The sequence below is a fragment of the Fusarium solani genome (genome assembly GCF_023522795.1).
Source record: "Fusarium solani strain SB1 chromosome Unknown bctg00000002, whole genome shotgun sequence".
Classification (NCBI taxonomy): Eukaryota; Fungi; Ascomycota; class Sordariomycetes; order Hypocreales; family Nectriaceae; genus Fusarium; species Fusarium solani.
In genome coordinates, this window is record NW_027072155.1 from 2,539,859 (window position 1) to 2,552,610 (window position 12,752).

At 52.6% G+C, this 12,752-nt stretch overlaps 5 protein-coding genes across 5 annotated transcripts; 3 read left to right on the plus strand and 2 right to left on the minus strand.

Annotated features, from left to right (window-relative positions):
- Nucleotides 1–114: 114 nt before the first annotated feature.
- On the minus strand, nucleotides 115–1,762 carry MRS44_004754 (uncharacterized protein; the record flags this gene model as incomplete). Its single annotated transcript, XM_065622321.1, has 5 exons — nucleotides 115–932; nucleotides 981–1,243; nucleotides 1,299–1,450; nucleotides 1,601–1,682; nucleotides 1,752–1,762. The coding sequence occupies 5 exons, from the start codon at nucleotides 1,760–1,762 to the stop codon at nucleotides 115–117; spliced, it is 1,326 nt and encodes a 441-aa protein (XP_065478393.1).
- Nucleotides 1,763–1,833: 71 nt separating this feature from the next.
- MRS44_004755 (60S ribosomal protein eL24) lies at nucleotides 1,834–2,583 on the plus strand (the record flags this gene model as incomplete). Its single annotated transcript, XM_046275572.2, has 3 exons — nucleotides 1,834–1,884; nucleotides 2,053–2,196; nucleotides 2,302–2,583. The coding sequence occupies 3 exons, from the start codon at nucleotides 1,834–1,836 to the stop codon at nucleotides 2,581–2,583; spliced, it is 477 nt and encodes a 158-aa protein (XP_046136104.1).
- A 434-nt stretch (nucleotides 2,584–3,017) lies between these two features.
- MRS44_004756 (uncharacterized protein) lies at nucleotides 3,018–3,638 on the minus strand (the record flags this gene model as incomplete). Its single annotated transcript, XM_046268783.2, has 3 exons — nucleotides 3,018–3,194; nucleotides 3,254–3,456; nucleotides 3,515–3,638. The coding sequence occupies 3 exons, from the start codon at nucleotides 3,636–3,638 to the stop codon at nucleotides 3,018–3,020; spliced, it is 504 nt and encodes a 167-aa protein (XP_046136103.1).
- A 3,147-nt stretch (nucleotides 3,639–6,785) lies between these two features.
- Nucleotides 6,786–7,608, plus strand: MRS44_004757 (uncharacterized protein; the record flags this gene model as incomplete). Its single annotated transcript, XM_046275571.2, has 3 exons — nucleotides 6,786–6,825; nucleotides 6,873–7,014; nucleotides 7,065–7,608. The coding sequence occupies 3 exons, from the start codon at nucleotides 6,786–6,788 to the stop codon at nucleotides 7,606–7,608; spliced, it is 726 nt and encodes a 241-aa protein (XP_046136102.1).
- A 2,908-nt stretch (nucleotides 7,609–10,516) lies between these two features.
- On the plus strand, nucleotides 10,517–11,978 carry MRS44_004758 (uncharacterized protein; the record flags this gene model as incomplete). Its single annotated transcript, XM_046268779.2, has 3 exons — nucleotides 10,517–10,705; nucleotides 10,768–11,203; nucleotides 11,260–11,978. 3 exons carry the CDS (start codon nucleotides 10,517–10,519, stop codon nucleotides 11,976–11,978), a joined length of 1,344 nt encoding a protein of 447 aa, XP_046136099.2.
- Nucleotides 11,979–12,752: the final 774 nt, after the last annotated feature.

Consider the following 12,752-nt stretch of genomic DNA (forward strand, 5'->3'; position numbering starts at 1 on the left):
AAAGGTCACGGCTTGCGAGAATGTCGCGGTGGAGCGGCTGTATCCCGGCTGGCTGAGGTTGATTGATCTGTACAAGAAAAAAAATACGACTTACATCGGGAGAAATACCAATCTCTAATGATGACAATCATGACTACGCTCTTCTAGTTGGAAACCTGACCCTCCGTCGTTTCTCGTCCACCCTGTCAAGGCCGTCTGTCGAGCCTCCTGCTTTGCCTGTCTCCTATGGGCAAGCAATGGGCCCTCCTTCAGGTCATGATATGTGCCGCAGCCCAGGTGGATGGGTGCGTAGCCTGCATTCTCCAGACTGCTTGAAAGCTCTCTTGCTGTCTCCCACATTCTTCGTCTAGACATATGGCTTGCTCCTTTTGTGTTGAAGGGCTTCCGACCCTGAATCACACCACCGATGATGGTCTCCTCCACACCTGAACCTGACCATGCGGCAGCAAGATTGCTGGCAGAGATCTTCATAGCTCGAGCTGACACTGCTCTTTTTGAAAACTCAAACTCCAGTTCTGTTGTAATGGCCTCAAACTCTCTGAACGCATACTCTCCCTGCCACTGCCTACCGGCGAGAGGGCTCATCCTACCTTTTGCTGAGAAGGCACGCCGGCATCCTGAAGCAGAATACTGCGATTTCGGTAGTATGATGGTATGGATGTATGCGTTTGACGGGTCGATGAAAAGAGAGGTCAGAGATGAGAGGAGTGAAGTACACTGCTTGAGGGAGAGTTTATCAGAGCAGGACTTGGACAAGGTGGGAGGTGCATCTCCTCGAGCTGGCTTTCGACGGACAACACCGAGTTGAGAAAAGTAAGCTCTCCCTGGCAGACATTTCTCACCAGCTGAGTTAAGCTCTGTTGCAGCTAGAGTTGGCCATGGTGAAGCATCTTCTTGAGCAGCCATTGTGAGCTCCATACTGGCATCACCACCTAAACTCGTCAACCACATACACACTGTCAGTGGTTTTAGCGACTTACATGGTGCTTCTGAACAATACATATGAAGCTTTACGTCACCTCTAATCTCGAATGGCTTCAATGACATGTCGCCCTCCTTGGCTGTGGTTCTCTGCGTCCTACGTAGGATACTAGAGCCGTCATCCTTGTCGAGGAGACTCTTACACTCATCGAGCAAGAAACGATTAAAGGTCCTTATGGCCAGTATTTCAGCATGCCAGTCATGAATGCCTACACCATTGGACTCTGCTACTTTCGACGCTGGAAGGCACTTCATGCCTGTTCTACGAGACTACTTAGAATGTGCTGGATCACGGGTGGCAGATAGGGCTCGCTTACGCTAGAGCCAGGCAGGTCAGGATGCCATCCCGTTCGGCAACGATGCCGCTCAACGGCACCCACTCATGAAGGCCATTGTCGCGAACAGTGGGTTTCCTTTTCGCAGGGAGCTTGTCAAATTGCTGCAGCACGGCTTGCGCGATCAGATCTGGCTGAGAGGTCATCTAGACATGCCCACGATGCCTCGAGAGGCTCCAAGTAACCAAAAATGAAATAAAAAGAATTTCAAGAATTTGAGGCAAGGTGATCCGTGTAATTCGATGGTCGTTGGCCGACAAGTCTCTCGATTGGACGAAACTCACCCCCCGTCCTGGTGGAGTTGAGGTCAGGGTGACCTCGCGCAGGTGCACGTGATGCGCGGCGTCATTTAGCGCATCGCCTGCCCTAGGTCGCTTAGTCAGTGTGCACACAACTCGAGAAATTCCAGGTTGCGCCGGATCACGAACCTCTTACTTTTTGCCCATCGCCCAATCCCCCACGGTCCAACCACACAAAACACCTTGTCGCCCCCCTTAGGAAGCACACCAGCGACAAGATGCGAACCTACGACGACACCTTCTCCGGCGAGAGAATCTACCCTGGCAAGGTACGCCAATTCCATTGCCCTCCCCGTCCCCCGGTCCGATTATCGAAATGCGAAATTCTGGGTTGCTGCTGAAGGAGCATGACGGGATCGCATCATGGGGATGGGAGGAGCTCAGTTTGGTTACGTCTGTGATGAGAACATGGAGGCTAACGGGTCATCGCATCACAGGGTAAGCTCTACGTCCGCGGCGACAGCAAGATCTTCCGATTCCAGAACGGCAAGTCGGAGTCCCTCTTCCTGCAACGAAAGAACCCCCGCCGTATCGCCTGGACCGTCCTCTACCGCCGACAGCACCGCAAGGGTATCTCTGAGGTACGCATCAACCAAGCAGAGGGAGTGCTGTGAATGAAGCGCTGCGCGCTCACTCGCCCCCTCTCCCCTTCCGATATCCAGTGACAGGACTGACACATACTACAGGAGGTTGCCAAGAAGCGAACCCGCCGTGCCGTCAAGTCCCAGCGAGGCATCGTCGGTGCCTCCCTCGACGTGATCAAGGAGAAGCGCAACATCCGACCCGAGGCCCGCTCCGCTGCCCGCGCCCAGGCCATCAAGGAGAGCAAGGAGAAGAAGCAGGCCGACGCTGCCGCCAAGAAGGCTGAGAAGGCTAAGCTCGCCGCCTCTAAGGGTCAGGCCGGCCGACAAGTCAGCAAGCAGGGTGCCAAGGGCGCTGCCCCCAAGGTTCAGGCGAGAACCCGTTAAGATGGTAAATAGGGAGGATGAATGAAAATGGGAGAGTGGAGTCCGTGGTTCTTGTGTCTTTGTCCGGCCGGTTCTTCTACAATCTCGGGAGCATGGAATGCCATAGGGTGCATTGATAGTTGAGCAATGCCATATCGGTGCAAATGGTCAAAAGAGCATCTCTTGTTTGTGCCGTGACCAAGAAGAAGGTGTGCTTGCTCGTTATGGGGTGGCTAGGTCAACAACTCACGGCGTCAAACGAGGGTATCATGTTGCTCATTAGAGAGCTACGACACACATGCTTATGACACACAAGATCACGGTTTCACGCAAGCAATATGTGAGGCGAGAATTGTGCTCAAATGCTCCTTCGTGGGAGTGATGTTTAGATTCTATCGTGTCTCATGCTCATATCTAGTCTATTATTTTTGGGAGACTTTTATGCCGCAACTCAATTACAGCTGGGCCAGGACACCGAGAGCACCGGAGGTCTCGATGCTCTGGGGGTGGTCGTCCTTGGAGGCGTAGGTGACCTTGCCGTGGTCAATGATGATGGCGAAGCGGCCAGTTCGCTCATCGAAGTTCCAGCCAATGCTGCGGGAGAACTTGGCATCCTTGTCAGACATGAAGAGCTAGGTGAGTGTTAGCATCAGGCATCTTGATAGAGGTAATTCTGGGGCATGGAACATACAATGCTGTCGTCGGTGACACCGTTGGCCTTAGCCCAGCCGTTCATGACAAAGGCATCGTTGAAGGCAACAACAATGACCTGATCAACACCCTTGGCCTTGATCTTGTCGATGTGCTCGGTGTAGGAAGGAATGTGGGAGCCGGAGCAGGTGGGGGTGAAAGCACCAGGGATGGAGACGAGGACGACCTTCTTGTCCTTGAACTCTGCAGTCAAAAGTCAGCATGTGAAGATGCGGTGAGAAGCTCGAGAAGAGTCACGTACCCTGGCTGGCGTTGTAGGGAACGGGAGTACCGCAAGTAGAGAACTTGGAGATCTCGGGGGTGGGAGGGATGTAGCTGAAGAAGACACCCTCAGGGAAGTTGTCGCCGGCCTTGAGCTCAGTCATTTTGGCTGTGTTGTTGGTGTTGGTTGGTAGATTGGTGGTGATTAGAGAGAAGTGAGAGCTGTGAGGGGTATCAAGTTTGAGAGAGGAAGAAAAGATAAGAGCCGAGAGGTTGAAGAAATATGCACAAGATATATAGATAGATGGTCGGTGACGGTTCGCTCCTTCCGTGACGGAAATCTTTCTAATGCCGGGCACCCACCGGGCGCTCCTGCCCCTCCTGCCCTCCCCAATTGCCCGTGTTGCCTCCCCGCTGTTTGCCCCTTCGGAGAGCAATCGGAGAGGCGGAGAGAAGTCCACACAATCATAGACGGCATTGGCGCAAGAGGGGTCGGCGATGAGGTCAGTGAGGCCTTGTGGGCCTTTGACCGAAGCGCGGGCGACGCGGCCCAAGTGGAACCGGCGCTGGCCATGCTCGCTGCGCTGCGCTGTCTTTGGTGTTGAGGGACGGGGGGACCTTGATAGTCGACCCTGCTGGAGACGGTCTTGACGCAGGGGTCCTCCAGGGATGTATTTGGAATGATGTATTTGGAATATTGCCCGTTTGGAGCCTCATCTATCCCAGCGTGATATCTACTATGAAAAACTACCATAATTCTTCACGACCTGACCTGACGTCGCCGTCGGCCGGTGGCGGAAGACAGGCTCGGATGCAAGTCGGCGCCGAGAGACGTAAAGAGGGTCCTGTATCGGGCAAGTATTTGTCATCCTCTGCAGACGCAGGCAGAGAGGATCAGATTAGATTATCAGCTGCAACGCTAGTCGGCCTCAGGCACAGAGACAATGAATGTCATTCTCCCGTATATGCCCGCCGGTACAGTACAATCAGGCGGTTCCGGAAGCTCTAGATCCGTCGTTAATGGCGGGTGGGAGTGAAACCGAAACGGCAACTTGCGGCGGATTACGCCGCATGAACGCCGCCTCTTGTCGATTCCGTACAACAGGTACCGCATTTCCGGGGAATGACGTTCGGGTTCCTGGACCGAGCCGAGCAAATTTCTCCTTTGATTTGTCAATAGTAGAGAATAGCAACCATTCGAAACCTCAAAAGTGGCGATTTCGGTGAGAACCGAGCTGAGCCCATGACTCTCGGGAACGCCTACTTTGTTGAAATTTGATGCCTTTCCCGAACCGACCTCAAACAAATGCCACGTGGATTTGCCTGACAAGCACGAGTCAAGCTAAACTTGGCCAACATCCATGGAAGTCATGGAAAGCCAGAGAAACAGTCAATCAATCGACACGTCTCCACGCAAGCATGAAGTGGGGGTGCTGGGGCCAGAGCGGTGGGATTGATAGCCTCCAACCTATCGAGCCAGGATGCCCGTGATAAAAAGGTTGAATGATATCCTGCTCAAATCTCAATGCTGAGGCTGCTTTGAATAAGTGAGTTTGAAACCATTCCCCGAAAAGGCAGGTTAATTACACACGGCTCACCGCTGGATGGAGCTCCTCGGGAGTTGGTGTTGTTGACGCCGGCAGTCGGCGGCCAGGAACAGGCCATGATTGAACCCTGGCGGTTCATTCTTAGAAATCTCAGCTGATCTGGACATGTTGTTGCTTCAATTGAGTGAGGGACTCCGTGACTCCACACAGAGAGTTGGACTGCATCACTGGGGTGGTATCAACATCGTTATCCACCTCAAGATTGCAGTTTACTCTTCTTGCCGATCATCAAACATGGCACACTCGGTACATGATTTTTTTGATATCATTCCGTAGAATACAATCAATTTGTGTTGACGCATGGTAAGATGGCTTGTCAAGCGTGTGTGTACTTGAAGTCTATGCTCATTAATCACTCTGCGCAAACAGCAACACTCCATAACCTATTGTTATTAAACATTGAATCCATGACATATCGCTGTTAATTCTCTTCGAGATACTCTCATTCATGGTTCATGCCGTCTACGAGGACCCATTTGATGCCCATAGCTTAGATCCGGTCGATCAAGTCATTGTAGTGCGGTCCTACAAGGGAGGCACTTTAAGTCAGATCGACCAGACCCTGTATCAAGATGTCTAAAGTAATTATATACCTACACAATCTTGGAGTTTCTGTCAATCGGTCCTATCGTCGAGATATCGGTCAACTGACCTGGCCATGTACCTCGTTACTTGGCTCGCCGCTCTGAGAACACTCGGCCAGGAGGTCAAATTAAGCTATGCCAAGTTCCACATTTGCTCCTTATACGTCTAGGGCTAGTTATCCAGATCTTCTGCCGTAAGCAGTTCGGATTGGTCGAACAATTCAATGGCGACATCAAGGTGGCCAGGAGCCCATAGGGAACCGAGAATTTAGAAGGTTTCATATATTGCTTGCTCAAATCCCAATTTATTCTAGCTCAACAATCCTTGAATACACTTCATGAATGTTTCAATCTCACTCCTGCTTACAAAAGGCGACCCTCTGGTTTGACATCTCACCTGGTGGTTGATCTGTCGAGTGGGAAACTGGGAAGAAATGGGTTGAGTTTTAGCGTTCTACATGCATATTCCAATAGTATTTTTAGTCTCATGCTCTAGTGTTTTCACCCTATTTTAATACAGTCTCGAGCATAACTACATGGCGTTGTCTCTTGGGGAGCAATGATTGTCAGGGCCTCCACGGAACTCACGCAGCAGGAATGTACCCTCTTCCCAGTTATAGACCCAAAGAATTTTAATTCAAGTGTCCAAATTATTCTTCCTAATTATTTAGTGACTAAAATATATGTAAAGCAGAAAATCCTCCCTCTGAGCCTGAGTGATAGCTCGCACTTTCAATGCTTCAGGGAAGGCCCTACTTCAAGTTGTGATGCCATGTGTATTGCCTTTGATGCTTACTAATGTCTATTAAATAATAATAGTCTATACTATTCTATACGAAAACGTAATTAAAGAGTAGGATAACAGTCTAGCTATAGTTGTCGCCCACAGCATCACCGCACAGCCATCTACGAAGTATCTTCTGAATACCTATCAACAACCCCCAATTATCTCGATCCCATGCTAGCAGCGTTCATTTCCTCAAGACGGGCATGATTGTCGTTATGTATACGGACCGAGATTAGCCGAAGCGGGGAAGTTTTGCTGCATGCATGAGCTGAGAATCGAAGAGTTATCCAGACATCACCCAACCCATCAGACCTCATCGACTTTCAAGACAAGATGCCAGAAACAGCCCCGGCGGATATATCAACCAGTCCAGGTACCTTTGTTCCTGTCTAGACATATCAGCGCTAACAAGTAGCCCAGATGCCGCTGAGCCATGGACGGTTGAAAAGGCCTTGGCTGGCAATGACTTGGTTCAAGGATCCAATTCACCAATCTCCCTATTTCATCTTCTAGGGGGTCTCAAGACGACAAAGCGAGAGGGATGGAAGAGACATGGAATCAAGTGAGTCCAGTTCAGCATGGGATGCGCAACTAGTCCTGAACCACCAACAGCCCCGAGTCGGTTGCAGACCATTCATATAGAATGGGTATGATAGCCATGTTCGCTCCTCAGGGCCTCGACCAGGTCAAGTGTATGAAGATGTGTATGGTCCACGACGTTGCTGAATCAGTCGTGGGCGACATCACCCCATTCAGTGGAGTGTCCAAGACCGAGAAGGCCAGAAGGGAAACGGCCACCATCGAGTACATTGCTACTAGATGGGCCGGGCCTCATACCTCTGAGCTACGAGAACTTTGGCACGAGTTCGAGGCTGCTGAGACTCCGGAGGCCCAGTTTGCGCAGGATATTGACAAGATCGACCTCCTGCTGCAGGCTGTCGAGTACGAGAAGGACGGCAGGGGTCAGCGAGACCTGGGCGAGTTCATGGGCGTTGCGCGTAAGCTGCGTACCGAGGCTGGCAAGGCATGGGCGGACGAGATCCTACTGGAGAGGGAGAAGCTCTGGGAGGGCCGTGAGCATATCAGAGGAGAACATGCAGAGAAGGGTGGTGTGTCCACAGAGGCTCAGAAGCTGCAGGACGCATACTATGCCTAGCGGAGGCAGTACGGAGTAGATGCTCCCAAATCATGACATGGTTTCAACATCCGAGGCCATCAGAGTATGACTACTCAATGGGTTTGTGATATCAGCAACATCCCCCCTTGTGATGGAGGTTGTCTGTGACTGTGACTTGACCGACGATCAACCCTCCAACCAATGAAAAACAGGCAGGCGCTATCACACACAGTCCTCTTCGAATGTGATAAGACCTCGAGGCTGACAACCTGCATACCTAGACATGCATTAGCTGGTTGTCACTGGTGCCCAAGAAGTCTCAATTCCTGGAGCTTGGAAATAGTAACAAAGACAAAAAGCAATGCCTTCGTGCCGAGGGCGAGTCCAGGGAAGATGCTGGCCAAAAGGGCAGGAGCGACTGCCGAATCGGATAGATGCTGCAGTTCTGGCCTCCCTGCAGCTCCTGCCGCTGCAGTCAAGGCAACTACGCCAGCCACACTTGACCTGGACGGGATGGATGCAAAACAACCCATCAACCGCTAATTTCGCCCTGTTTTCCCTCCTCTCGTCACAATTACAACATTCCCTCCTACACTTGACAAGTGCCCTGAACCAAAGGGTCGTGTCGTTACATCCTCACACTCGACCCCTTTCCGCACCAACGGATGAGACATTAGTCCAACGGTTACCTCAAACGTCAGGCTCTTGATTCAGGGTTCTAGGGCGTCGCGGCCACCGAAAAGCAAATTACCTTCCGAGACAATTTGCGCAGCCCTATTCCCACCTGGGGCCAACTACTCGTGTGGGGGACCTCATCAGGGGACAGGCACCCGACGACACCACAGGGCGATCGGGACCGAGGTGGGGGAATTGATGGGGGAGAAAGATCTAGATGCGTGCCGTCCAAATGAGAGAGACGGCGGCATCGATCGAGGAGAGCTGAACGACCCTTGCACAGCTGGTTGGTCCGTCGTGGAGACGGTGCTAAATAGGCAGCAGTTGTCGAGATTAGCTGCCTATTGACAAAGCCGTTACTCCGTACGGATATTTCCAGGCTGTCCGGGCGTCTGCAGGCCTTGTGCCGTCGTCACCATTACAAATGTTGGTGTTGGGACTATTCAATAGTCAGGGCGCACGAGGAGAAAGTCCGAGAAACGCATTATCGCCCTTCAACAACCAGTCCTCAGCCACAATCTATTCAGGACAAGATCGTCGCTTCAACATGACCTGAATGCGTTTCACAATGCAGCAAACATGGCCTCGCAGAAGCTGACCTGTCGGTCAGGTCTTAAACGGGTTGTCAGTGACGATCCCCCAGTCCCGACTTCTTGGATACAACTCGAGATCGACACAGATTCTTGCGTCAAGCTGTCGTCTCCACCAGCAACAGGGAACAGGGAACAGGGCACTTCGTATAAGGTGCGCGTCCATCCCGTGTGCGACAGGACCGGCCGCCTGCCAGCCTTCTTAGCCTCAGAGCCCGTGCTTTGTGCAGTCCGTGGGACATGAGGTTGAGACACTGTTGGGTGTGGACTGGAGTTTAGTCAGGTCAATGTTAAGCACCTCACCGGAACGCTGGCTCAGGGCTAGCTGGTCACGCCCTGACTGACAAGTTCACGCCAACTCGTAAGCGTTGGCTCAGGACCCGGCTCTCAGTTGCCCTGCTTTGGGACCTAGGCTACTGCAGCCAGCATTGAACGTCCAACTCACCTCTTGTGTGACGTCGACCGTTGATGCGGACTGGCCGATGGCATTGACGCCAGCCTTGAACAAACTTCGACTATACATTCCCGTCGGCACAGGGCAGAGGAGGCGGCAGGGCGTACAGGGGTAAATGTAGCCGCTGCCTTTCCTTGGCTGGCTGGGAGGAAACATGGCACAGTCGAGCAGCCAAGAGGGCACGAGCTGAAAGCCATCATTTCTTTTTCCCTCACAGATCTCGACTGGCCTGGCGCGGCCACCAATCCGCTTCCCTCAAAGCTCGAGCACAAGCCACACCAAAACACAAACTTCCGCGCCGTCTATCCTCGAGTTCCGATTCTCCGCCACCAGTCACCATTCACAAAGCAAGGATTAGGACGGCCACTAAGATCTAAGCGAAAATAGAGTGCCATTCCCTGATCCTAACTTGAGAGATAGTGGGCTCCCAACCAAGACCCACCATGCGCGATCGATCCGTCTTCCCTGACCACAGAGGCATCTAGGAGGCACAGAGCAAAGCAAAGATGGAGGGGAAGGCTGCTTTCCGAGAGGAGAACTTTGCTCTCAGGGTCGTTGCTGATTGCCCAGTCCTCCCTGAGCCCCTGTCACCGTGCGTCCATATCCAGGTTCCGGCGCAGAGCTAGCGGATAATCACGACGACGCTGAAAGCACGATGATGCTGGGACAAGTCAACAGGCGTCGGTGCCAAGCAGAGAACGCGTCGTCCAAGGCTCGATCCACCCTCCCAACTACCTCGCTCTTCGGGCAAAGAGAGACGAAAGTTTGTGGGATAAGCACTCTGACCGTGTCCCTGGGTTTCGAGAGCCATGGCTGTCGCGAGGCGGCATCACTTTTCGGAGAGTTCACTGCTAAGGGCTTGCCAGATCCACCTCGCCCCAACTCCCCTTACATCCGGAGCCATCTGTTCTAGTGGAATCTACCATGTTGGTCTACGGTAGACTGGGGCTAGCCTTAGTGGGCATCAAAAGGTTCCGGCATGTTGGTCACTCCCCAGCGGGTGTGTGTGCCTCAAGCCAGCCACGGGCCACTCTAAATGACCAGGAGGCGGCTTCTTGTGCATCTCTGGTCTCCTCCAGCAGGTTATTTAATCCCTACACTGTCCTCGTGTCCTGGGATGCAGAGTTCTGCTTGAGAGTTGCTTAATTCTCCGTCTCTCAGCTTCTTGCCCTCACTTCTCAACAGCCACTTTCATCCATTCTTTTATTCTATCGTTTCTTCGCCCACGATGGGTCTTCTCCCTCTCACTTACACACGTCCCAAGCATGTGGACCAGGAGTCGTTCCGCAACAGCGGAGACTCGTTCTCTGACACAGAAAAGAGTGATGGATCCGTCAAGTCTGGCCGCTCTGGCTACTCTGCTGGCATTCCTGATTCACTCGCCTTTGACAAGATCATCAGCGGTGGCACTTGTCCGGTAAGTTAAGCCCGTAGATCTCGTCTTGTGAGTCTAAGAAGAATACTAACCCCTCTCCACAGCCCATGACTGTCCGCGACTTCATGAGCTACCTCATCTATGTCGAGCATGCCGCCGAGAATCTTCAGTTCTACCTCTGGTTCAAGGATTATGAGAAGCGGTTCAATACTACCTCGACGGCCGATATCAAGCTGGCCCCGGAGTGGACACAGACTATGCAAGACGAGACCGTTCTCAAGATCCGAAAGGACCAAGCCGATAAAATGCGAAAGGAGCCCAAGGCGGCAGAGATGTTCAAAGGCACAGACTTTGAAAAGAAGCGAGGCGCCCAGGAAAATGTTTCGGGCGGATCTGACCCGTTCGCGACACCTCCACAGAGCAGCAGAGGTGATGACGGTTCAATCTACATGGCATCCAACACAGTCCATTCGCTCAACGCTGCGAGCTATCAGACCCAAGCCTCAGAGGCATTCCAAGCGTCTGGGGCCCGGCAGCCTTGTGAGTCAAGACATTTCCAAACATGGAATGGATCCAGAAAGTTAACATTTAGACAGTCACGATCCAACCGTTCCGGGAAGAAATCAACCGAGTCATTGCGACGTATCTGATGGACGGTGCTCCTCGACAACTGAACTTGTCGTCTTCTGACCAGAGGGCGGTTATCCAAGCACTGTCCCAAACGACTCACCCAAGCGCCTTCCGCAATGTCTTCAAGACGGTTGACTCGAGTCTTCGGCATCAGGCTCACCCCAACTTTGTCAGATGGTCCATCTGCAACGGAAACCCTGCACGCGTCTTCTTTGCACGATCGTTGGGTGTGGGGCTGATCGTGGCAGGCATCGTGCTGGGCATTATTCTTGCCCTCAGCAGCGCGGGGCGAGGCTACCGGGCATTGGTGGCGATCGCGCTCGTACTGGGCATCAGCACGCTGGTCGCAGCCTACAAAGGCATGTGCGTTGTCCTCCACGGAATGCATCACCGGCACGTGAGGCCGTGGGAGCTGTTTGTGGACAGTGAAAATGTGGATAACATGGAGAAGCGAAGCTTTGAGTCGTTTGGGTCGTCCAACAGCTACGAGGATGAGCCATGGATCGTCAAGTATGAGAAGCGCAACATTGTCCGCAAGGTGTTTGACCGCGAGGTCTGGATCCAGGAGCCGGCACTGCGACAGATCCAAGATACCATCTTCATCCAGGCGATCCTGGCTTCAGTCCTCTTCGGAGGGGTTGTGACGGCAGTCTTTGTCGCCATTCCCGGGGGAGGTTACTTTTAGAAGTCTACAATCGTTTTAATTTCCTTTGTCATCTTGGTAATTCGCTGGAGAGGGATACCCTGGTAGTTTTGTTTGCTTGGCAGTCAGTCAACTGGAGTCAGGTCAGGTAGGGGTAAGTGTCTGCGTCTCGAGGTCTAGAGGCCTTGTAGGATATAATTAGAGGCAGCTAAAGAGGTTCAAAAGATATTCATTTGGTGTTGATGTTCAAACCAAGCATATCACGGATGCCATGCCCCGTCTGTTAATTCCGTGACAAGAGCCGACTCCGGCATTTGGCCCAAGCTCGGCATCGGCATAAGCTGCCCGCCCGCCTCATGCAGCCTTGGCCCCTCCTCCGCCAATGCACCGCACCACCCGGGCCATCGGGATTACTGTACGTGCAGAGGGACTGTGTAAGTGGTGAGGCAATGTTGAGGCTACAGTGTGAATGTAAATGTGAGTTGAGTAAAGGTGAAAACAGGGCGACAAGGGGGGCAAGAAGTGAAAATCATATGACAATAGACGTCGCCCGGAGAAAAGGAGCATCTTCGTTGTGAGTGTGCTCGGGCGGCGTTTGTTGAGAGCACGCGCCATTAAAATGAATGAATAGACTGGGGGAACCGAGAGGAATGGAGCTTTCCCCAAGGATCCAAGGGTAGGGACGGCCTTGAAAGAGAGAACCCCCCATCTCGGAGCCTCGGCCCACCGGCTTTTGGAGAAAATGATGAATTACTGTACATGGATGGATCCATCATCCATGGGGACGGACCTAGGTACTGGCGGTAGCCTCGTTAT